The sequence below is a fragment of the Polyodon spathula genome, chromosome 3 (assembly GCF_017654505.1).
Source record: "Polyodon spathula isolate WHYD16114869_AA chromosome 3, ASM1765450v1, whole genome shotgun sequence".
Classification (NCBI taxonomy): Eukaryota; Metazoa; Chordata; class Actinopteri; order Acipenseriformes; family Polyodontidae; genus Polyodon; species Polyodon spathula.
This window is the reverse complement of record NC_054536.1, coordinates 71,124,212-71,149,038: the sequence shown is the minus strand read 5'-3', so window position 1 is coordinate 71,149,038 and position 24,827 is coordinate 71,124,212. Positions and strand designations below refer to the sequence as shown.

General features: G+C 37.2%; 1 protein-coding gene across 1 annotated transcript in view; it reads left to right on the top strand.

Moving 5' to 3' along the window:
- Positions 1-21,266, top strand: part of LOC121309315 (parathyroid hormone/parathyroid hormone-related peptide receptor-like) — a 131,072-nt gene extending 109,806 nt beyond the window's left edge. Inside the window, exons 9-13 of the mRNA XM_041242193.1 lie at positions 1,601-1,714; positions 11,699-11,793; positions 13,579-13,720; positions 20,607-20,648; positions 20,904-21,266. Coding sequence (XP_041098127.1) covers positions 1,601-1,714; positions 11,699-11,793; positions 13,579-13,720; positions 20,607-20,648; positions 20,904-21,266 — 756 coding nt within the window. The remainder of the gene's footprint in view (positions 1-1,600; positions 1,715-11,698; positions 11,794-13,578; positions 13,721-20,606; positions 20,649-20,903) is intronic.
- Positions 21,267-24,827: the final 3,561 nt, after the last annotated feature.

Genomic DNA, 24,827 nt, shown 5'->3' with positions numbered 1-24,827 from the left:
AGACGTTTAATTAGGTTAAAGTATTTTCAATTGATGAACAGATCTTGCTTTTCAGATCAAGACAAGCCTCATAGCGCAGTGTAGTGAGTACGTGATTACGCTGTGACTTGCATTAATTGCGTAAACCACTTTGACATTTCTAATTATGTATTCACCTTTTAATCAAAATGTGATGGGATTTTGAAGGGGGCACATTCTTCTAAAGTTTCCATCATAAGTAGTAGGTGCATGCAGAAGACCCATTACTTGTACTCATAAACTAGTACTTGGATCGTGTTGAGTACAAGGAATCATACTCTGACGTCCCTGGAAGTGGTTGTGGCCAAAACGTGAAGTTCGGTAAAATGCATTACTGTCACTAGCTTTTACTTAAAGTAACCAGACAGTTCTATAGCCTTTATTTAACAAGGCCTTTGTTTTGAAGTCCTAATGTGCCATTTAATTTTTTTTTTATTTTTTTTTATGTGTATTTACTAGTTATTTGGAGATTTCAGTTGCTTATTGTAATTGGTTGGTGGTTAATGCATGTAGTTAAAGTATGATGAGACCACTTAGAGAAGATTACAAATCTGCAAGGTGTACAGATACTCATTAATTTGGTTATTTGGGAATGTTTTTACTTAATTGTGATGGGGAGGTGCATGTGGACACAAGTAAAGTGTGATGAGATCACTCACAGAAGTAAACAAATCTGCCGCAAGTCTTATTATTTATTATTTTCTAGTTATTTGGGAGTAATAACAATAATAATACAATATCCCTCACTGATCCCCAAAAACACATTAACTATAATATAAATACCTTTAATACCTTTTAAAGTCAACAAACACCAAAGAGATAAAGGCGCTTCATGAATACAGACCTTTGTGAATTTTCTTTTGAAAAATGAAAATAAAATGTGATTCAAGGCTGTAAACAGGCACAAACTTTAGGACTGAAAAAGCTAAAATAAATTTAAAAAAATAAGTTTTTAGAAATTATCCTTTACAAAACATGTTGGGAAATGTCTTTTTCAAAGTTAGTCTGTATCTAAAAATAGTTTGATCTGAGCCAAACATTCTGTCTGACCTCCTTTCAGCCACTGTTTACAACAGCCATCACTGCCCTATTGGAACCAGTAGCATTGTTTGTTATGCAATTGCTCCAAATATAAGGATTATGATTTTTCTTTGTATATTAATCATGCTGTGGTGAAGTGCCATACTCGTTACGAATACTTGTCTATACAATCAACAGGGTGTGGTCATTGTGTAACATGCCTCTGATGTATGATGTACAAATGTATACAATTATTTTGAGGTTAAGATATGGAAATGAGTTTAGGTGCAGTTGTGGTGGGATTTTAATGTGTTTTATCAATTGTATAAATCAGTGTATGTTTGGTAAATCTGAGTTAACAGAAATGTACTGGGTACTGTTGCTCATGATGGCTATAGTGAAAGATTTTCTGGTTTAAATTATGTACAGTAGACTTGTGCTAATCCAAACTCATTGGGACCAAGCCCTGTGTAGATTAGTGAGTACTAATCATTATCTGTACTATGCTAAAAAGCTTTTGTTTTATGTTTAATCAAAAAACACCTATTGAAAAAAAGAACAGACAGCTGTAAACGAGTCTTGCCTCCCCTGGTTAATTTGTCCTTACAGGTGCTGGGATCTCAGTGCTGGCAGTCTGAAATGGATTGTTCAAGTCCCTATATTGGCGGCAATAATGGTAAGTAATTATTTTGGGTTGTTTTAACCATTTAGCCAGAAGGATTAAACATATCAACCTCTGCTATCTTTTTTTTTTAGTGGATTCTTATAAAATTTTAAAAGTGAGATTAACTGAGATGCAACACGATCCTACCCTTCCCTACAGTTTGTATATCCCCAGTATTACTCTGTCAGCAAGTGCTGCTATATAATTAAGTTAGATAATTCAGATAAAGATAATTCAAAAAAGCAGACATAAAACCAAGATACAGAATACTCAAAGGCACTAGACCAAAAATATCTAGTTTAAAATGATAGACGTAATCTAGTTTTGTAATGCAGGTACAATTAAAAGAATAATCACACATATAATGTATATAAATATTGAGACATGTGGGCAGGGTAATTTTCTAATAAATATAACAACAATCATATAGACTGGATATTTAAAATAGTATTTTTGTGAACTGCTGAAATGGCCAATAGGCAAATAATGCCAATAATGCTCCCACAAGTATATTATAGTTGATAGATTAGCATATTCAGTGCCTTGCAAAAGTATTCAGACCCTTGACCAATTCTCTCATTTTACCGAATTACAAATGGTACATTGAAATTTCGTTCTGTTTGATATTTTATTTTTAAACACTTAAACTCAAAATCAATTATTGTAAGGTGACATTGGTTTTATGTTGGGAAATATTTTTATGAAAAATAAGAAACTGAAATATCTTGCTTGCATAAGTATTCATCCCCTGTGCTGTGGAAGCTCCCAGTTTGCACCGATGAAAGAAACTGCCCTAACGAGGACACAGTTACCGTACCATTGGCCTCCACCTGTGAACCATTAAAGTTGCTGTCACATGTTCTGGATAAAAACCCCACTGTTGAAGGATCATTGGTAAGGCTGTGAATCTGAAGGAAAATGAAGACCAAAGAGCATTCTACAGAAGTTAGAGCTAAAGTAATACAAATGCATAGATTAGGGAAAGGGTACAAAATAATATCCAAGTGTTTGGATATCCCAGTGAGCACAGTTGGATCAATAATCAGGAAGTGATAGCTGCATCACACCACCCAGGCACTGCCAAGAAAAGGTCGTCCCTCAAAACTCAGCGCGCAAACAAGGAGACTTGTGAGAGAAGCCATAGAGAGGCCAACAATCACTTTGAAGGAGCTACAGAGTTCAGTGGCTGGGATATGTAATGGTGCACCAGTCAACCATATCAAGTGCTCTGCATAACACTGGCCTGTATGGGAGGGAGAAAACACATAATATTGATTGGCTCGGTGGAGCCGAAGACAGGCTCTGTGGAGCGGCAGTCATGTAGGAGGAGTAGGCTCTTGAGCTGAAAAACCTGGAAAAGGAAGGATACAATATTGATCTGGAAATAGAGCTCAGTCTCAATTTGAGGAAGATGAAGAGCAGGAGCTGCTAAAGGTTAGTGTGTGTGGCCGGGGGTCTCTTCTGACATACGCGGCGAGAACCCCCCCCCCTTCAGTGGAGGCATGGATGGCAGTGGCCATAGAGGTCGGGAAGTGAGCCTCACTTACCCCCAGAGGTTGGACCCCCGGCTCCCTGCATAACCCTCACACCAGTGGGACAAACAATAGTTCATGTGCCAATGCCACAATAAACATTTATGAAAGGAGGAAAAAAGACATACTAGACAAACAGGATGGATTTTATTTTTTTTGGACAAAACAATGGGTAGAGTGAAATGAAGTGTTTACCTGGTTTGTGTGGTGCAACACATTTGTGGGAACTTCTGCAACAGTGCTGGGAAGAACTTTCTGAACAATATTTGATTTCCATTGTAAAAGAATGCCACGAGTGTGTTTGGCTGTTATATCTGCAAAAAAAGGTGGCTACTTTTAGTCAGAAATTTAGATAAAATTTTGTTAAACAAAACGATTCCATGATTTCTTTTTTTTATCTCCAATTGTTTATTTGTTCTATGCTTATTAGTACATTGAGACATTAAACTGCGTAAATTTCAATAAAAACTGGAAAAATTGAAGTGTTCTAAAACTTTTGCCCGGTAGTGTAGGTCTTACCAGCCGATCTTGCATTGTTCCACACTCTCCCATCTCATCCATTCTCCCTGCTTGGCCTGGGAAATGGCCTTTACACACCTGATCCTCTCCTCCTGCTTTTGCACCTCATTGACTATCAGCTTCCTCCATTGAGCTGGGGTTGCTTTATGCCATGAACTGAGACCAAAACCTCCTTGCCCCATAATATCTCCGATTCGAAGGGCAGTCTTAGCATCCTCCACAGCTTTCTTTGCCGTCCATTTTCTTCCAGTTTTCAACAAAGGTGCTGCCTCTCTTACGCATTTGTCACGTGAATCTACTAATGTCATTTCCAGTCGGAAATAGTTTAAGTCGACTTAAACTACTCGGTTAGAGCAGAGATTGGTAGCTGCAGTATTCCTTTACCATAAAGTCCCTCTCTGCTGAGTCAGCATAGAACGCCCAACCATTTCCTGACATATGAACTGATTAAAGCTTCCAACTTCTCAACTGTTGTCAAGGAAACCTCGTACACAGTCAGTGGCCACAGCAGTCTTGGCAGTAGACCAAACTGAAAGCACCAGAGTTTCAGTTTGCCTGGTAAAGCACTGCTGTCTATGCTCTTCAACCCTTCCATTGCTTGTTGTCTAACTTCTCCCACACGAACTGTGTCCTTTAGATCCCCATCGTACCATCTCCCTAGACTTTTCACTGGCTTCTCGGACACTGTTGGTATTTCCTCACCATTAATGTAGAACCTTTTACCTACTACTTCACCTTTAATTATAGAGATTCTCCTTGATTTAGTGGGCTTGAATTGCATTCATGCCCATTCAATGTTATTGGATAATTTGCCCAATAATCGATTAGTGCAGGCTACGGTTGTAGTCATTGTTGTCATGTCATCCATGTATGCTCGAATTGGTGGTAGTCGCATTCCAGAAGCCAAGCACTCTCCTCCCACTACCCATTTTGATGCCCTAATAATTACTTCCATTGCCATGGTAAAAGCCAGTGGAGAGTATTGCTCCAGCTCTTGATGGCAGTGTGGAAGTTAGTGTCACATGACTAGAGTGTAACATTGATATCTTTGCTTTCCATTATTTATTTTCTGATGTTAGCAGAGAGTGATGCCTGATAGAAGGGCCTTCTGAAATTACAGAAGGCTCGTCAGTACAGGCAAGTGAGGCATGGCCTGGTGAGCGTCGTCTAACTGACTGTGAAGACATTTTGCGTGTTCTTTATATATTTATTATTAATTAAAAAAATATATTGAATACATATTTTAGGACAGTTAAGCATATATATAAGTAAGTTAACTTAGGTCCATGAGACACACTTGCAGTTGATTTAAATGTCACTAATTCGGCGAGTTACTCTCTCCGGTTGTGAAAACGCCACGGCAGGAAGCTGGAAGATTGCAGTACTGAGGCACAGAACTCTTAGGGCCTCAAGAAACTGCCTGGTTACCACAGCAACTTAACACTCCCTGTAGTCTCGATCAGGGTATTTCCATGGTAACCATGGTGTATAAGGCACTAGTGGAAAGTTGCAGGGCAGCAGTGTCATTGGAGATTATGCTTTTTTTTTTCCCCTCAGCAATGGTTTGTTCTGAAAGTGATGTTATGTGAGTAGGCTTCACATAATACGTTACAAAGCATAAAACTAGAATGAGAACAAAGCTGGGGCTCCCGTGTAGAAGTGTGAATTGAAACCAAATTAATGTCCTTACCCATTATGATTTTTTGTGTCGGCTGCTGAACGTAAGTAGCAGTGAACTGCCAAACCAGGAACCCACATGGGGAAAGGATGCAAGCAAGATGATTGACACATCTACTGCGGAGGCAGGCATTGAGGGAGCAGAGGCTGTAATGGAGATGAGAGAGTAACAGAATTGTGCGATTCTATTATCAAATGACCATGTGGGGAGGGGACACTATTGCTGCTTTAACACTGAACTGCTATGGAGAAGATACCTTTATGAAAAAAGCTTTCAGAATCTTGTTGATATACCAATCTTTAAAGAAAATTTGAGAAGGGCGTCTGCTTGTAGTTGTTTGCAGGCGAAGGAAAAGACAAACAAAGCTTCGCAATATATGTTAAGAGCAAGGCGATTGCTGCAGACGGGAATGTCAATGCCTTTGTTGAACAAAGCTTTAAAAAGTTTGGTGGAGGGTTGATCTTTATAATGAAGATGCAGCGGAGGTTGAATAATGGAGGGGTGCTTTGAAAGGCGCAGCTGGAGATTAAATAGTTGCAGGCTTAACTGGCGATGAAGCTGCTACAGCGAGAAAGAAAGAAGCTGAAGGAAAATCTCTGGAGCAGGTAGGAAAATTGCTTTAAATCATCTGAGTCGGACAAGAGAACGAGAAGACGAAGTTTAGACATTAGTAAAGCGAGAAAGTTTAAGCACGTTTGACAGAGTCTGAGCGATTGCTGGAAGCAAAAACACTAGATGAGAAAACAAACTGAAAACTCTAAACAGTGAGCTGTGTGAGATTCAGGCTTAAATAGGCATTAGGAGAAGAATGACAGGGAAATCAGGATGGAGCCCTAGATCTTGTCCCCTGAAATACGCCCATAGGCTGTATGTAGCAGAAACTCAAATCTTTATTATCACAGATCTGCTAATACCACAAGACGATTCTTGTCTAAAGCTCCTTCCTGTAGCATTGTACTTGAAATGTAACTAGAAAACTATGAGTAGCATTGGTTTTAGGGGAACAAATTACTGAGACTTGAATATATGTTATTTGTGTCTACAAGTGTCTGTTAGAAAAAGAATGACAGAAAATAAAAAAAAAAACATTGTGGTAATCCTTGGAGCCAAATTTTGGCTTGTTTTCCCCATATGACCAATGTCATAGAGGCAGATTGTCTGCCCGTGTTTAAAGTACATAAGAACATAAGAACATAAGGAAGTTGAAAAACGAGAGGAGGCCATTCGGCCCATCTTGCTCGTTTAGTTGTTAGTAGCTTATTGATCCAGAATCTCATCAAGCAGCTTCTTGAAGGATCCCAGGGTGTCAGCTTCAACAACATTACTTGGGAGTTGATTCCAGACGCTCACGAGTCTCTGTGTAAAAAAGTGCCTCCTATTTTCTGTTTCTTTGTCTAATCTCCATTTGTGACCCCTGGTCCTTGTTTCTTTTTTCAGGTCGAAAAAGTCCCTTGGGTCGACATTGTCAATACCTTTTAGAATTTTGAATGCTTGAATTAGGTCGCTGCGTAGTCTTCTTTGTTCAGGACTGAACAGATTCAATTCTTTTAGCCTGTCTGCTTATGACATGCCTTTTAAGCCTGGAATAATTCTGGTCGCTCTTCTTTGCACTCTTTCTAGAGCAGCAATATCTTTTTTATAGCGAGGTGACCAGAACTGAACACAATATTCTAGACGAGGTCTTACTGGTGCATTGTACAGTTTTAACATTACTTCCCTTGATTTAAATTCAACACTTTTCACAATGTATCCGAGCATCTTGTTAGCCTTTTTTATAGCTTCCCCACATTGTCTAGATGAAGACATTTCTGAGTCAACAAAAACTCTTAGGTCTTTTTCATAGATTCCTTCTCCAATTTCAGTATCTCCCATATGATATTTATAATGTACATTTTTATTTCCTGCATCCAGTACCTTACACTTTTCTCTATTAAATGTCATTTGCCATGTGTCTGCCCAGTTCTGAATCTTGTCTAGATCATTTTGAATGACCTTTGCTGCTGCAACAGTGTTTGCCACTCCTATTTTTGTGTCGTCTGCATATTTAACAAGTTTGCTTACTATACCAGAAACTAAATCATTAATGTAGATTAGGAATAGCAGAGGACCTAATACTGATCCCTGTGGTACACCACTGGCTACTACACTCCATTCTGAGGTTTTTCCTCTAATCAGTACTTTTTGTTTTCTACATGTTAACCACTCCCTAATCCATGTACGTGTGTTTCTGCATTCAGTTTGAGAATTAATCTTTTGTGCGGGACTTTGTCAAAAGCTTTCTGGAAATCTAAATAAACCATGTCATATGCTTTGCAATTATCCATTATCGATGTTGCATCCTCAAAAAAATCAAGCAAGTTAGTTAGGCACGATCTCCCTTTCCTAAAACCATGTTGACTGTCTCCCAGGACCCTGTTACCATATAGGTAATTTTCCATTTTGGATCTTATTATAGTTTCCATAAGTTTGCATATACTAGAAGTCAGGCTTATTGGTCTGTAGTTACCTTGTTCAGTTTTGTATCCCTTTTTGTGGATCGGTATTACGTTTGCAATTTTCCAGTCTGTCGGTACCACCCCTGTGTCAAGAGACTGCTGCATGATCTTGGTTAGTGGTTTGTAAATAACTTCTGTCATTTCTTTGAGTACTATTGGGAGGATCTCATCTGGCCCAGGGGATTTGTTTATTTTAAGAGCTCCTAGTCCCTTTAACACTTCTGCCTCAGTTATGCTAAAGTTATTTAAAACTGGATAGGAACTGGATGACATGTGGGGCATGTTGTCAGTATCTTCCTTTGTAAAAACTTGTGAAAAGTAATCATTTAATATATTTGCTATTTTGTTTTCTTCATCTACAATTTTGCCATTTGTATCTCTTAGACATTTAACCTCCTCTTTGAATGTTCTCTTGCTGTTGTAATATTGGAAAAAACATTTTGGAATTGGTTTTAACCCCCTTAGCAATGTTCATTTCTATTTCTCTCTTGGCCTTTCTAACTTCCTTTTTGACTTGCATTTGCAGTTCTGTGTACTCTTTCTGTGTACTTTCTTTTTGGTCCTTTTTTAATGCTCTGTAAAGTGCCTTTTTTCGCTGAATATTTTTTTTTAATTGATCTATTAAACCATTTTGGCAATTTAGTTTTACATTTAGATTTGTCTACTTTAGGGATATAATTGTTTTGCGCCTCTAGTACTACATTTTTGAAGAACAACCATCCTTCTTCTGTGGGTGTTTTCTCTATTTTACTCCAATCTACTTCTGTTAGTCTCTGTTTCATACCTTCATAGTTTGCTTTTCTAAAATTGTAAACCTTAGCTTTAGTCATTACTTTTGGGGATTTAAAAAACACTTCAAATGAGACCATGTTGTGGTCTGAGTTTGCCAGTGGTTCTCTGACCTCTGTTTTAGTTATTCTATCTTCGTTATTTGAAAAGACTAAATCAAGGCATGCCTCCCCTCTAGTTGGTGCCTTGACAAATTGTGTTAGGAAGCAGTCATTTGTCATTTCCACCATTTCAATTTCATCCTTCGTGCTACCCACCAGGTTTTCCCATTTTATATGGGGGAAGTTGAAATCCCCCATTAGTATGGCTTCTCCTTTGCTACACGCATTTCTAATGTCATTGTATAACAGATTATTTTGCTCACCGTCTGAATCTGGCGGTCTATAGCATGCTCCTATTATTATGCCCTTTGAATTTTTGTCCGTTATTCTGACCCATATTGATTCGGCTTTGTTTTCTTTGTCCAGGTTTAACACCTGGGCTTCAAGACTGTTTCTTATGTATAGCGCTACCCCTCCTCCTCTTCTGTCCTGCCTGTCTTTCCTATACAGTGTATACCCACAAATATTATATTCGTCCCCATCACTCTCAGACAACCAAGTTTCTGTAACACCTATCACATCATAGTTACTTGTTAGTGCAGTAGCTTCAAGTTCTAAAATTTTGTTTCTGATACTTCTAGCATTTAGATAAATACATTTAATGGTTGTCTTACCTGAGTTGTTGTACTTGTTTTGATGCAGTCCCCCTTCTGTTTTTTTGTTGATTTCTCCCCCCTTCCTTTCTAGTTTAAATGCTTCTGAACCTGTTCGAGGATCTTTTCTCCAAGTAGACTGGTTCCCTTGTTATTTAAGTGCAGTCCGTCCCGTCTATACAGATAGTCCTCGTTGTAGAATGTGGTCCAATGATCTAGATAAGTGAAGCCTTCCCGTGTGCACCACGTCTTCAGCCATGTGTTTAGATGAATTAATTCCAGCTGTCCATATGGTCCTTTGCAAGGTGCCGGTAGTATACCAGAAAATACTACAGTTTTGGTTTTATCTTTTAATTTTCTTCCTAGCTCTCTGAATTTGTTTTGCCGGGATTTTGGTCTGTCTCTTCCAATGTTGTTTGTACCGATGTGGACGACTACTACCGGGTCGTCTCCTGTTCGTTCTAGGAGCCTGTTCACATTCTCAGTGATGTGCTTGACCGAGGCTCCCGGAAGGCAGCACACTTTGTAGTAAGGGGGTCCAAACTGCGAATTGAACTTGCTGTGTTTCTCAATATGGATTCCCCAACAATCATGACCTCCCTTCTTTTTGCTGTCTGGTCACCACTGTCAGTAGGGTTCTGGATGTTGTTCCTTTCGCTCTGTTGTTGTTGGTTTTGCTCATCAGCATTTTGAAGTGACTCAAATTTGCTGGTTGTTTTGATTTCTGGTGGTTGTGATTGACGAAGTTTCTTTTTTTCCCTGCTTCTGCCTACCTGAACTCAGCTGTTGTGACCTTTTATCTCCCTGGTGGCTTTCATTCTGTTAGAGGTGATGCAGACTTCCATGAATTGTGGGTGTGCCAGCTCCTCAAGATCCTGTTGCTGTCTCATTTCTTCCAGCTTCATTTCTAACATACTTACTAGTTTATGCAAGTCCTGGATCACGCAGCACTTTACACACACTTGGTTTAGCTCTGCTGGGTTTTCTCGGATTTCCCACATCATGCAGGTGTCACAGATTGCTGGCTTGAAGACCATGTTGGTGTTGATTTTTTTTTTGAAGTTTAGTTTCTTTTGCAGCCATCAACCTGCTTTCATACTGCTTCTAAACTGCTCTGCACTTTTCCACGCCTGTACTTCTCCCACTCGCTGTCGCTTCCACTCGCTGTCGCTGGGAAGACTGCCTCATTATTAGCTGCGTTGTTCTGCTGTGCTGTTGGCTCCTCTCCTCGCCCGTGTCTCTGAACGACGCTGAATTTGAATCAGCTGCTCCGAGTTTCAGCTTGTTTGTTATCAGAAAAACACATGCGGCTGTTTGACTTTGATCTGCAGTGTTTCCCCAATGTCCTGTGTTTTCTGATTAAAGCTATTAAAGATGCAATTTCTCCTTACTGCTTCTAAACTGCTCTGCACTTTTCCACGCCTGTACTTCTCCCACGCTGTCGTTTCCACTCGCTGTCGCTGGGAAGACTCAAGCATCATATTATTAATTTCTATGAAAATCATTATTTTTCTGCTATAAACATTCAAATAATGAGTTTTCCTAAAATTTATTTGTATAAGCTAGTAGTGGGCCAAGAATCTATGCTTTATTGACCATCGTTCTTGGACTGCGGACTAAGTCTCACATCGCTTGATAAAGTTGATTCCCTAGGTCACTTTCCCAGCCAAATTATTTCAATGTAGCTCACTTCCCCTCTCTGGCATAAAAATAGTCTCTTTGGAATCAGGAAGACACGTTCAAGGATCATGAATTTATTAAAATTAATGGTTGTCACGGATCAATTGAACTACCCTCATGTTCGCTTCAATTGAATAAGAAACATGGAAGCATTCAGTAGTTACAGGCGTTAATTTGCTTTTTTTTTTTTTATGCAACCCACAAATTTCCTTTTGCATGATGGAAAATTACCAGTGTGGTTTCCTGAAAAAAAAAGTATGAAAATCAATTGCATGGCTCATTTCTTGTTTCTGACAGCATTTATGAATATATGGGACTATGCATTTTCAGTTAGTTCTTCACTCTTGGCAGGTAGTATTGAGTATTTTGTACATTTAACAGAACTTTTAAGCCTTTATCACATTAGGCCTTAAGGGCAACACTAAATTTTAAGAATACATTATAAACAGTCAATACCTCAAATAATACTTTACAATTATTATTAATAAAACAGATGCAATGCAATGTTATAAGAACATGTAAGGAATTTACATGTACAAGAAACATAATTACTTTGTAACATGACATGCAGCTTTGCTATATATTGACAAAACATTTGTTATTTTTTAGGTAAATTTTGTTCTATTTCTAAACATAATCAGAGTCTTAGCAACAAAATTAAGAGAGACAAATGCTGGAAGATATGACACAAGACAGCAATATAGGTAAGTAATGATGTGTCCAAGTATAGGGTGTCCTTTTTAACTCTTTGACACCTAAACAGAATGACCATATATGGGCATGAATAGGACCACTTTATGTTTTAGGGCTTGTAGTTTGGCACCCTCAAATCAGAAATTAAAACCCAATACATCCATGTCTTTTGTTGTATTTAATTTTTTATAGTATAATTTTAAAAACTGCCCATTTCAACCCCTTTCTAAGTTGGTTATAGAAAACAGTATTAAAATCAGATTTAAGAATCTTCTACCCTTGAGGGGCTACAAGAGTTTGTCTGAGCATTGGTCTGTATGACAAAATGCCTGATAACGGCCCCATTTTCAGCACGGTCAAGTATTTTATGGAAGTAGTCCAGACTAAGCAAAATATCACAAAGTACCTTGCCAAATCATATGTAAAAACTTTTAGCCTTAAAATGTATGAATAAATATGCAGTAGTCCCGCAGTGCTGTATAAGTGCAAGAAACTTTTACACAGTGCTGTTTCAGAAACAGTTGGTTCGTATTAAATGCAGAAAATTGTCACTACTCAGTATTGCTTTGCTAATGCAAGAACTATATACCAAAAATCTAAAAATGATATAAAATAAATATAAATAACGTGTGAGCAGCTTTTCACTAAAACCAATTTGTGTTTTGAAACAGAGTGCAATTATATTAATATGCTCATCACAGTTCAAAACTTAGCAAAATACACTGATACATTGGGCCAAAACAAACTAAGTGCAGGTTGATTTTTAAACAAACACAAAACAGCCACATAACATAAATATGTTCCCTAAAGCATCTTAAAAATATATAAACATATAACCACGATGTGGGAATAATTTTTTACTCAGTCACAACATGCTTAGTGTCAATAAATAAAGCTTTTTTTTTTTTTTTTTTTTTTTTAAAAATAAAAAATTCCTGTTGGCTGTAAATGCTGGAAGCAACTATAGTAATGCAAATAGTGAATGTATATGTGCAGTGCCAGTGCAAACCTGACAAGACTCAAACACATTGCAAAAAGATGACTTCCCATTTGTTTGACAATACACACATCAAAAATGAATTACACTGCTAGCAGTGGTACTGTCTCTGGTTGACCAGGATTAAGCAAGGTAAAACCTGGGAGAAAATCAGGAATGTATCTGTGACAATCGTAAAAAAAACTGAAAAGGAAGAACCCTAAGTATACAGTATTATACCTTTTAATAAATACCATGCATGGCTTTAATTTTGCACAAAATGGTTTTGCGGTGTGCAGGCTCATTTATATCAGATTCTTCACTAGAATCAGTGTGATGGAGTTTCAGAGTGATCATCTTCTCCTTCTGTCACCCCATCAACATCTTCTGCAATTAAAAACTGATAAACATTGACTTTATTGTCAATTTAAACATTTTAAATCTTTAATTTACAGGTGTAGTTATCTTTTCAATATATATTTTTTCCTGTTATGTTTTGTAGACATTCTATTTGAATGTTTTGTGGTCATCTGCTATATGCCCTGACTTAAAATAGCCTTGACTTAAAATAGCCTTGTCTATTTTTAACAGTGCCACAGCTTCCACATGTACTGTGCTTTAGTGAAGGATGAACAAAACCTTTACCTTGCTGTTCAATTTAAACTTAATTTGACCTTCCCTTAAAAAATTATATTTACAAAACTTTAGGAGTGTCTTTCTAAAAACCCTATACATGCACAATTTCTAAAATAAATTGTCTTATTCATTATATGGGGTGGGTAAAAAATGGGAAAATAACAAATTATTTTACTGTTCACAGAAAGCTATTGAAGTCCACAATGGTCCTGATGCCTCTTTTTGGAGTTCACTACATTGTCTTCATGGCTATGCCGTACACTGATGTTTCAGGGATTCCATGGCAGATCCAGATGCATTATGAGATGCTCTTTAATTCATTCCAGGTATAGTGTGCTCAAATCTAATTATTCAACCTCATTCCTCCATATGACTAAGTACATTTGCATATGTTAATTGGCAATTAAGTCAAGTGTAATAACAATATGAAACCAGGGGCTAACCCTTTGTTTCCAAGGTGGGAGTATTCTCTAAAAAAAAAAAAAAAAAAAAAAAAAAGAAACAAAAGAAACAAATAAAAGGGTTCTTTTCTGTGTTTTTTTTTCCTTTTTATCTTAATGCAAAACATTCACTGAATAGCAGTTATATCAACATTTACAATATTTTAAAACTTTCAAAGATCTAGTTGCATACTTTCAACAGAAACATTGTGCCATATTACACTTTGCACAATATTTAGGTATCAGTACAGCTTATAAAACACTAATAACACTTACATCAGTAATACTTAGGGTAACTTGAAGAAAACAAAATAAATCAAATTGCTGATTTAATGATTAAACTTATAAAGTTTTAATGTATACACTTTAGTTGAAAATGTTTTCCAGTAAAAATGCCTTTGAAAAAAAAAAGCAGGAACAAAACTGTGTTACTATTAGTCTGAATAAAAATAAGCATTGTGTACAATAAGTTTAATATATTATCTGTACCTCTCTGTTACGGTATATATTTTGGCTGTTGCAGCAGGTCAAATTTCTACGTATTAATTCCTCATTTCCTACAACTATTAATATACTATTACAAATATTAATTTTGTGACCTGGATTTGCACAGTATGGCAATATCAAGAATGGTCCTCTTGTAATGACAATTCCTGTATTGGTATACAAATAAAATAACCATAACCATAACCATCATAGTAAAAAAAAAAAAATAAAGCATTTAGAAGCATAACTGTATTTGCTTTTAGAAGAAAACACATCACAATGCAATTCTGACAAGGCCTCTCTTTTTCTTTTACTGTAGCTTAACCTACTATATAGTTAACTTTCAAATTGTCCTTGCCAGCCAGTAGATAATAAGAACTCCCTTGTTTTTCTAAAGGTCAGCTCTGGGTAATGGTCCACAACATTATCAGTCTCTTCAGTAAGAAGAATGTATTTCAATTTTTCAAGAGTCTGCAGGCCTCTCTGGTTGAAACGCTCTCTGACCTGCACATCTAGTGTCTAGCAGCTTGTAGTACCCAGCTCTGTAGTACTCCAAAGGGGATGTTGGTGCATGTGCAACAGTCTCACCAGTAAAGCACTTGGGTGGTTTTCTCATGTGTGGCATTTGAATTGGCTGGATATTCAAAGAATTGATTAATCCTGTTGCTTTACTGTATGCTTTTCTCTCCTTTTTTCTTGGAGAGGTTTTCACACACTTCACTGCAGCAAGCATTCCAGCAATGAATTGTGTTCTCTTTTGCAAATTGATGTTTAGGCACTCCAATTCCTCCATCACTTTTGTGGCTAGGATTGTTTTCCCCTTCTGAAATCTTTCCAGAAGTCCATTTGCTTTAGTTGCTGAATCTGATGCACTAGATGAAGCCATCCCTTCCAAACTAAGCAACAATTGCTGATACTTGTTGAGCACTGACCAAATGGCTGAGGTACAAACAGTCCACCTTGTGGGGCACAGTGATTTCAAAGTAGTGTAGGATCCACTCTCAGACTTTGCTATTGCCCCTAACATTACCTTGAATTTCCCTGATTGTCCAAATAAGCACCCCAACTTGTGAACTTACTGCAAAGAATCCCGAATCACAGGAGAGGCTATACAAGCTGCCTGAGTGATGAGATTTACACAGTGAGGACCACAATGGACATAAAAAGCTAGTGCTTGTTCTTTTCTAAGAAAATCCTTTGCACCAGAGTATTGGCCCGACATATTTGCAGCACAATCGTATGTTAGCCCACAAAGACCAGAAAGGGGTAGCTTGAGGCGCAGTAAGACATCAGTGGCAACCTAGGATATTCTTTCTCCTGTTGTTGAAGACATTTCATAGAGTCCTAAAAAATCGTCATGTGGCATCAGATGCTGATCCACATAGCGAAGGCAGATTGACTCTTGGTCAGTGCCAGATATATACTGAATATTGCATCAGTGGCAGAGAACTGATTTTCTTTGCAATATCTCCCACAGTGCAGTTGCTCATTAAACCCAGGATCTCATTTTGAATTTTAGGGCTGGTATAATCCTGACTATGTGTCAACAACATTCAGAGTTTGGGATCATCTGACCTCAATTTCAGCAGCTGACTTAGATTCCCCCCCTTTTCCTCATGACCTCTAAATGCCAACCCTTGCCGTGTCAAAAGCTGTACTGTGCTACAATCTTCAACAGGCAAGATCTTGCCTCCTGTCGCTGTGATGCCAAAGCACTAGAGAGCTGGGTGTCTCCTGGTCTTGCCTCCTGAGCATGAGTTGTCACCATTACCTTGTGTGATTGACAATCAGCATGCTTTGCAAACCTTTAGGACTTTTATTTCCAATTTCTAAATTTTGAGGATACAAACGCAGAGTCTGCATTTTTGGAGAGTGGTGACTTTTTGCCTCTGAAAGCTTTTGTGCAATAAAAGCATAACACCCCTTTCAAACAAGGGCTGTAGTGGAGCCAGGAAAAATCTTTGAACAATTTCTCCTGAAAATGGATTTGTCCCTTTTTTGTCAACTTTTGGTCTATGATGAATCTTGGGTTTGGCTGATGTGGGGTATTTTTAAGGTCATCTCTTTCCGACCCTCCTAACTCTGTGGCTTCTGCATCAAATGCCTCTGTGCTGGGCAGATGTTGATGTTCAGCTGATAATTCTCTCTCTTCATCACTAGCCTTCCTGCCACATTTTCTCTCTCTCTCTCTTTCTCTCTGGCGTTGCCGTTCACAATAAACATACCAAACTCTGGTACCACAGTAAACCCCTTAACACCTCTGTCAATAAAATCATTAAGTCTACTCGGAAATGTTTGTTGGGCTTAGTTTGCTGTTTAGAAATGAATTATAGGGGAAGAATAATAAAATAAGAATATATAAAATGCAGCCCACTACTCAAATGGAACTGAACGGATACTATTTTACTGCAGTTCAATTAAAACCTGTAAAACCTCCCAAGTCCAAGCACTGCTTTTCTTGCATTTTTTTAGTATTCAGCAATATGCAGTGATATGAGCTCTGTAATGCTGCAAAGAAGGAGATGGTGCAAGTGCTAAGACCTCACCTGAAAACCTGGGGTGAGATGATGCTGATAGCCTCCCTGCTCCCTCTATCTCTGTGGCATTGCTGCTCACACCTGCCTGCTGCTGTACTACCTCCTCCTATAGTAAACATGACAGCAACAATACCAAACTCAGGTATCACAGTAAACCCTTAATACCTCTTTCTAAATCACCTTAGAAATAGGAATTCTTACTTTACAGATATATGTGTACAATTTAATGAAATAATGGGAAGAAGAAGAAAAAGAAGAATACAATTGTAGCAAGACAGTTCTTTAAAATAGTTTTAAAGAGTCTGTTTGAAATTAAGATATTGCTATCTAGGTTAAATAATGTTTTATCATGAAAGATGTGGACACATTGTAAAATAAGAACTGGTACAGAAAGATAGATTTATTATGTCCTCACTACAATTACCTAGTATGTTTAATACTTTTAAAAGGGATGGTAATGTTTTGATATTTATGGGTGTGATCAGGGGCATGGCTAGGAATGGCAATATGGGTGGGCCCCAACTTCGGCTGGACGGGCAACTACCAAAGGTATGACGTCACAAGAAATAGTTTATATTACAAACATGATTTAAATCAATTCAAACTCTTAATACCTCAAATATTTCCCTGGTGTTTGAGCAGCGCAAAGTGGCCAAGACTGAAAATGTATCATGCCAAGTGAAGCAAGGCGAACATTTTTTGCAGTTTATAACAGTAGTTGCACGTAAACACTACAAATACAAAGCACATTTGCATACAACCTACAGAAACAAACACACTGTGCACAGTAACTGCAAAAAATGTTTCATTTGACAAAAATATTTGAAAAAATTTGCAAACAGAAACTAAAAAAATCTCCAAACTACTTGTTACCTCTGTAATTCACCCTGCATAAGTGTGTCTGTCAAGCAAAGATTAAAAATCAGGCTAAGCTTCTGCCTTCAAACCAAAACTAAAATCTTAGCTGTGCTGAGAACACCTCGTTTCCAGTTAAATATGTCTGCTTTCATTTTCATTGCATTTTCTCAGATACAACTAAACAAAGATATTGCGTTGGCTGCAAAAAACATAACAAGCGGCAAAAATAGATTTTTTAAAACAAACTTGAGTGACAAATTCAGCAACATTTTTAAGTTTTGTAAACCTTTTAAAATTATGTTGACATGCTAATGAAAAGGAACTTGCAATTTTCATATTTTGCAGCTTTTAAAATGAATCTTATACACAGAAGAAAAGTTAACAGCAAACCTTAAATGACAAAACCCAAGTTTCTGTATTTCTTTACATTTCTAATACTACATAGAAATAATTATGAAGTTTTAAAACAACAGATACCTTCAGGTTATTAATAAATTGTAACATCATACATGCCACTAACTCGCTAGGTCATTGCAGTATGACTCAATCATCAATCATGAAGTAGGTATTTGTTACACCCTGTTGCCATAGTAACCAAATTCATGGCGCTGGTAAAGTGTGACTTCAAAATGTGAACTACTGTAAGGAAAATAAAATGTCTATTTTTTCACGGTAAATTGCAAGAAGCTGAAAACAACTTTTGTTTTTTGCTTACAAAATCAGCTCTTGATTCACCAGTGCTCGCCATTGCTACAGTACACACTACAAACACACACTCATTTTTCACAGTTCCCAAAAAAAATTTAAGACGGAAAACTGTTTATTGATGGAACACTCCCAACCACTATATATCCCATGTAAACCATTTCAAATCTTGAAGGAGACAAAAAAATAAATGTACTTGCATGTATTCGCAGTGAATGTGCTTTAAAAAGTCAAACAGGCAGTTTCACCAAACCAGCGAGAACACAGTATTACATTTTAAGCAATTACTAAATACAATGAATGTCAGTCAGTTACTTACCATTACCTATAGCATCCTCTTGTCTCTGCTCCATAGACATAATAAAGCGTCGGGGCTTGTAGTTATATAGTGATGGCACTCCAGAAAATCGCACATATCTCTTCCACAGCGATTTTAAGCTATTTGTCAGCATTCGGCCAGCTGTCTAAATCCTGTTCACTTAAGCCTTTCTACTAAACTAAACTCTTAACAGTGTGCGCATATTTGTTTTGCCATGTTGACCGTCGCACTAATACCAAATTACTTTAAAAATGCACATTAAAATAAACGTCTGGAACTTTTCAACAGACTTTCAACAGATCCGCGCCAACTGTCTCGCAAGCTGTCAATCAAAGGTTGCTTGGACATGATTCGTTTTGTGAGAGTAAGATCCCACCCAAATATTGCATCACAATGACTACTTTCCATTGATTGACTAAAGCCTGCGGCCTTTAAAAAATAGCCTATTCAACTTAAACTTAAACACTCACCTTCGGGGGTGCACAGTTGACTTTTTTTTTATACTTAAACTTGCATTCATATAGGTGCAGATTTGGGTGGGCATATATGCAAACTGGCTGGGCCGTGGTTCTCCCAGGCCCACTCGTGGCTATGCACTGGTTGCAATTAGAAGTTTATCTTATCAAAAACAATTCATTCAACACTTACACTACACTGCTTTGCTTGGGGAAAAAAAATGCCTTATGTCCATTTTTTTCTTCTTTGCCCCTTTTGATATTGTTGGTAACTTCTGTAAATCAAAAATACACATTTAATTTCTAAGATGGCTAAGTCTTAATCCACTTAACACTATTTTGGTGGCCCAGTAAAAATGCTTCAGTATATATAATGTAACCATTTATTTATACATTTCTGCTTTCATAATCTCCTTAACATTTAATAAAGCACAGTAAGAGAGAGGTAAGTTTAAAATAAAACACATGGGAGGTAAAAAAGTATGTTTAATTATATCAAGTAGATTTATTAAACAAGAATAATTATACATGCAGCTAAAAAAGAACACATTGCACCTAAACCTACACTTTTTGTACAGAAACAGGAAACAAATCTAATAAATAAAGGGTCTTTTTGGGGGATATAAGGATTTTGGGGATATAAGGTATATAAGGATATATATATATATATATATTATATATATATTATATATATATATATATATATATATATATATATATATATATATATTATTAATGCACTACCTGTTCTTTCACAAAACAATGAGCTAAACCAGTTCCTAACTCGCCAAAATCGAAAACAAACGTACGTTGTTACTTTACTAACTCTTACTTAGCATCATGAACATTTACAACATCTGTGAGTTTTCTAATCAGTTTTAAAAAATGTCCTTAATTCGTTGTTTTACACTAACAGTACACACTTTTTACCATTAGATCCTTTTGTCTACATAGATGTTATTTAAGATTTACAGCAGTGAATTCATGGACATACTTTATCTAACTTTAGCGGTAGTTCAAAACCGTACATTTAGCTTGCTAGACAGACAATTCTCGCTTCCCCTTCCTTGGCTGCAAGAAACCAACTGCCTGTCTGTGTTTCAAACACTCCATACAAGCTGCACCATGACTGAGGCAGCTGCAATGTTACGTGAGTTTCTGCATGGTCCTAGTGCAGACCTAGTTCATGACAACTGGTTTTACGTAAAAATAATTGAGAGGAAAATAATTAAGCCGAAAAATAACATATCCCTGTATTTCAAAAAGTGTGTGGAGATGGGGGACGCAGACACAATTTGCCACACCCATAAATGATGCCTATGTATGAAACTATCCAGATAATTAATGTGAATTGTTTTCTTGCTATAAATTGATTATTTGTTGTGCTAATTATTTTCTTTGTTGTTTTATAGGGATTATTTGTTGCTATAATATATTGCTTCTGCAATGGAGAGGTAAATGCAATTTTTATTCCACTTTGTTTTTACTAAAGACTTGTAACAAAAGGGAAATAAATGTCATGCTATATCAAACATTCTTTCCCATAAGTCCTTTGTGGGCTGGAAAAGGATGATACATTCTCCAATTTAGCTAGAACTGTTTAAGGAACCATTTATTTATTTATTTGAACACAGTGGAAAATACATTTATTTTTTACAAATCTAAAACCAAATATCAAAGTTCAATCTGTTATTGTTTTATTTAAATAGGTCCAAGCAGAGATTAAAAAGTCCTGGAGCAGATGGACATTGGCGCTGGATTTCAAAAGAAAGGCTCGGAGTGGCAGCACCACATACAGCTATGGACCCATGGTTTCGCACACCAGCATCACAAATGTAACAGCAAGAGGCCCTTTAGCCCTACATCATACCACCCGCTTGGCACCTGCCTCCAAAAATGGGCACCGCAACCTGCCTGGTTATGTCAAAAACGGCTCGGTTTCAGAAAACTCCATTCCTTCCTCAGGGCAGGAGCTATATGTCAAAGAGGAAGAGGAAGAAAACATATCTGGACCATGCGAAGGCAGCAAACCTACTATAATGGTGGAGGAGGAAAGAGAAACCGTGATGTGAAATACATTGAAGCTTAAAAAAATACCTAGTTTCAATGCACCACTCAACCCGGGTTGAAAACCCTGCTGCACCCGATGCTGCGTTTCCATGTTAATTTAGAAACCCTCATTGGCTGCCAATCTGAGCTGCCCCTGGTTTTTTTCTGACCCTTTCCCAAAGCGGGATGGATAGAAGTACATCACAACACAGACCAATCAAGTGACAAGTTGGCGTAAACCCTGGGTGAGCAGGTTTCTCTGTGATTTTAATATTCTCATATATTTTTTTTTTTTTTGCTTGAAAAAAAAAGCTTGAAAATTTTTTTAGGATTGTCGGAAGCAAACAATAGCGTACATCCTTTTGGTTTTGTAAACAAATTTAATGCAACCTTAGCCGTAAGGCTTGTTGGGAAAGAACCGCCAACATCCGTCAAAAACTCTGATTGCTTGGAGTTTTTTCACTCAATTCAGTGTGGGTTACAGAGGAATGTGGAAGAGCCCGGATCTGCTCGGATTGGTGGTCAATCCGTGCTCGTGCAAATGAGGAAGAGACTCACAAATGGGCGAACCAATGCTGGAACCAAATCAATTCCAATGCCCTCTGTTGTCAGAGGTCTGTTATAGAAAATGGACAGTCCACTAAGGATCTAATCAGGGCTACATGAACTGACAAAAGAAAATCTTTTGGTTGAGGTCTGATTTAAATCATGAGCGAGACCATTTTTACTGGCCAAACTTAAGTTGTCCGCGACATGTGCAGAACTCTAGTCATGTTCCACAAAAGGAGGAATACTACACTTTGTGTAAGGGTGTGTTATCTGTCAAATGGGTTTTGCTGTCAATGTCAGCAAATGCCATTAATCACACCATGTCCCTGCACATTACATTTGTGGTCTAAACACAATTGAGAAATACATACATTGTTACTGCATTTGTAGTTTGATATATCCGTTAAAATTCTCAAAAAATAAAATACAATAAGTGCTTGTAACTTACCATTAGGTATAACTGCTATCAGAAGAAGTCTCTGAAAATTTTAATCTATGTGAAAGTGATTTATCTCATCTGACTTAAGTGATTTACCTGATAAAACTGATTTATGAAAGGTAATTTTCTTCTACATTTAAAAAAAAGAATGATCTAATTCTTTGTGGGTGTCTCTTTACCTGAAACCACAGCAGAAATACATTAATAACCTTGTGCAAGACTGTCTTCTTTAACCTGAATCTGAGCAACAGCACAATGAACAAACAATTGAACTTGGGATGGTAATACTTAATGATCAACTTTGAATCACTTGCTGTACCTCCAGGGCCTGTACACCTATCCTGTAAAACAGCCGCAAAACAGCTGAAATATTGATTTGAAAGCCAGCTGATTTCAATAATGTTTTCTTGCTTACCAATGTTTGATGGCCACTACCACAAAAGCATAAAATGGCTGACATTTTGGTCACAATATTGGTTTATTTTTTGGCCATTTTTTAGGTTTCCGTTATAACCACTAATTATTGGTTATTGGTTACGTTATAACTGTAATTAAAATGCAACCTGTGCAGGGGTATATTTAAAAAAAAAAAAAAGATTTTTAAGTTAGGTGTATTAAAAAAAAAAATATGTTTTTTATTTAGTGACAATAATTACAACAATGACAAAAAATTGTCTTCACTTTTTAAAAAACAAAACGACAGGTACAGTAGCAGATTTAGATGGTCTGAGATGTTGGAAAGCATACATTATATTGGTGAATAATGGCAGTAAAATTGTTTATTTTTTAAATTGATTTCTCGGGTACTCTTCCACTGAGAAATAGTCTAAGTTCACAAAGGATCACACATGTAATGAGAGAGCAAAAAAAAACCTTTCTTAAACAAATCACTTTTTACTTATTAGAGTTGCTTATAATGTATGTGGACAGTTGCACAGATATCCGAATGGAGCAATATTACTGAATTGAAAGGTGCTGAGATTTAGTTGATTTAGTTTAGGCTGTGGACTGGCCTATGTGGCAGTGACGGGTATAAGACTCTTTGCTTTTGTATCTGGAAAGTATTGATTGGCTGGTTTTGGTGGATAGTAAAATACATTTGGACAAATTCTGTCTTTTTAGTATTTGCTGTCCAATAGATGTGAACTGAGCTTTCAATACGGCCAATCAAAATTAATTGCAAGGGATTGATTTTAAATTTGATTTACAGTTGATGGTGTGACATCTGCTAGAAGCCTGCTAGAGCTGGAAGCTGATTGGCTCATGGCACTGAATCATGAGCCAATTAAGTGGGGTCATGTGGCAAAGTGGGTTGCAGTGCAGTAATCCAAAGTGCAACGCTGTTTATTTATAATCCTGGTCTGGTGACCACAAATAATAATCCCAGGCAATACACAGCAGTGTGTATTGCACTGTTCTAAATAACAGGTTGCAGTCCCAAATAATAACACAGTCAATTTACACACACACAAATACACACACGATCACAAGTCCCAAGTGAATGGTTTCAGTGCAAGTGGTGAAATATACGTAACAATGGTGCAGTGTTGTCCAAGTTTGTGTTGGCTTTAAGCGACAGCTCCTGGATCATGTTTAGCCATCTAATAATCACAAATCAAGCACAGTATTAGCAGCGACAAAACAAACAAACACAATATTTATCATGCTCCTTTCCTGTTTGTCCATAACCATAAATAACAAAGGAACAGATCATCTTGCTACATCCCCTTTTGGTACCGTAGCCCCCCCCCTTTCTAGATGGCTGACTGCCACCTAACCCTGGGAATGAATTGTCTGGCCATCCAATCTGGGGCACTCTGTTCCCTTTACACAGCGCCCTCACATTTCCAAGAATCATTATGTTTCTGTCACAGGTGCAAATCAATTGTATGACTGTTACATTTCCTTGATAGTAAGAAATTAGGAGTTTGTTTGCATTGAATCCCATTATATTTCAGTCAGGGCATTTCAATTTGATGATAATATAGGAAATTTTGAATGATACAAAAGTTATCGAATTAGATTTCAATGAAGGACTACAAAAAGCTTAATTAGAAATAAGTAAATTTAAGATAATCACTTGAAAAAAAAAATAGGGAACAACATCACAGCAAACCCTATGCTATATAGGGCCTGGTATGAGTTGCTACTTTAGGTTAAAGGCAGGTTATTGTTTTCTGCCTATTAACCAGGAATATGTACAGTACTTTATCTTGGTGGGTAATTTCACAGTGGCTTCTGGGTCACTGCATGTTACTGGCCACCAGCATGTCAGTCAGTAGGAGAAGCAGCTGATTGGTTATTAACAGAAAATTAGAGGTGGGGACAATTTCACCCTCTAGATGAAATGACCAAATAGCAACACTATCTGAATGTATCAAACACAGAGATGTGTTTATCAAGTGCAGGACGAGGTAAAATAAAAATAAATGTTTACAATAATGCATGTTTCTTTTACAATTGGACATTTGAGACCTATGTAATGGAAAGAAGCGCACAACAGGTACAATTTGATGGAATTATTTGTTGGTTACTGTCACTTTAAAGAGTCAGTAGCTTTGATTTTTATTTATTTATTTATTTATTTATGGTTGTA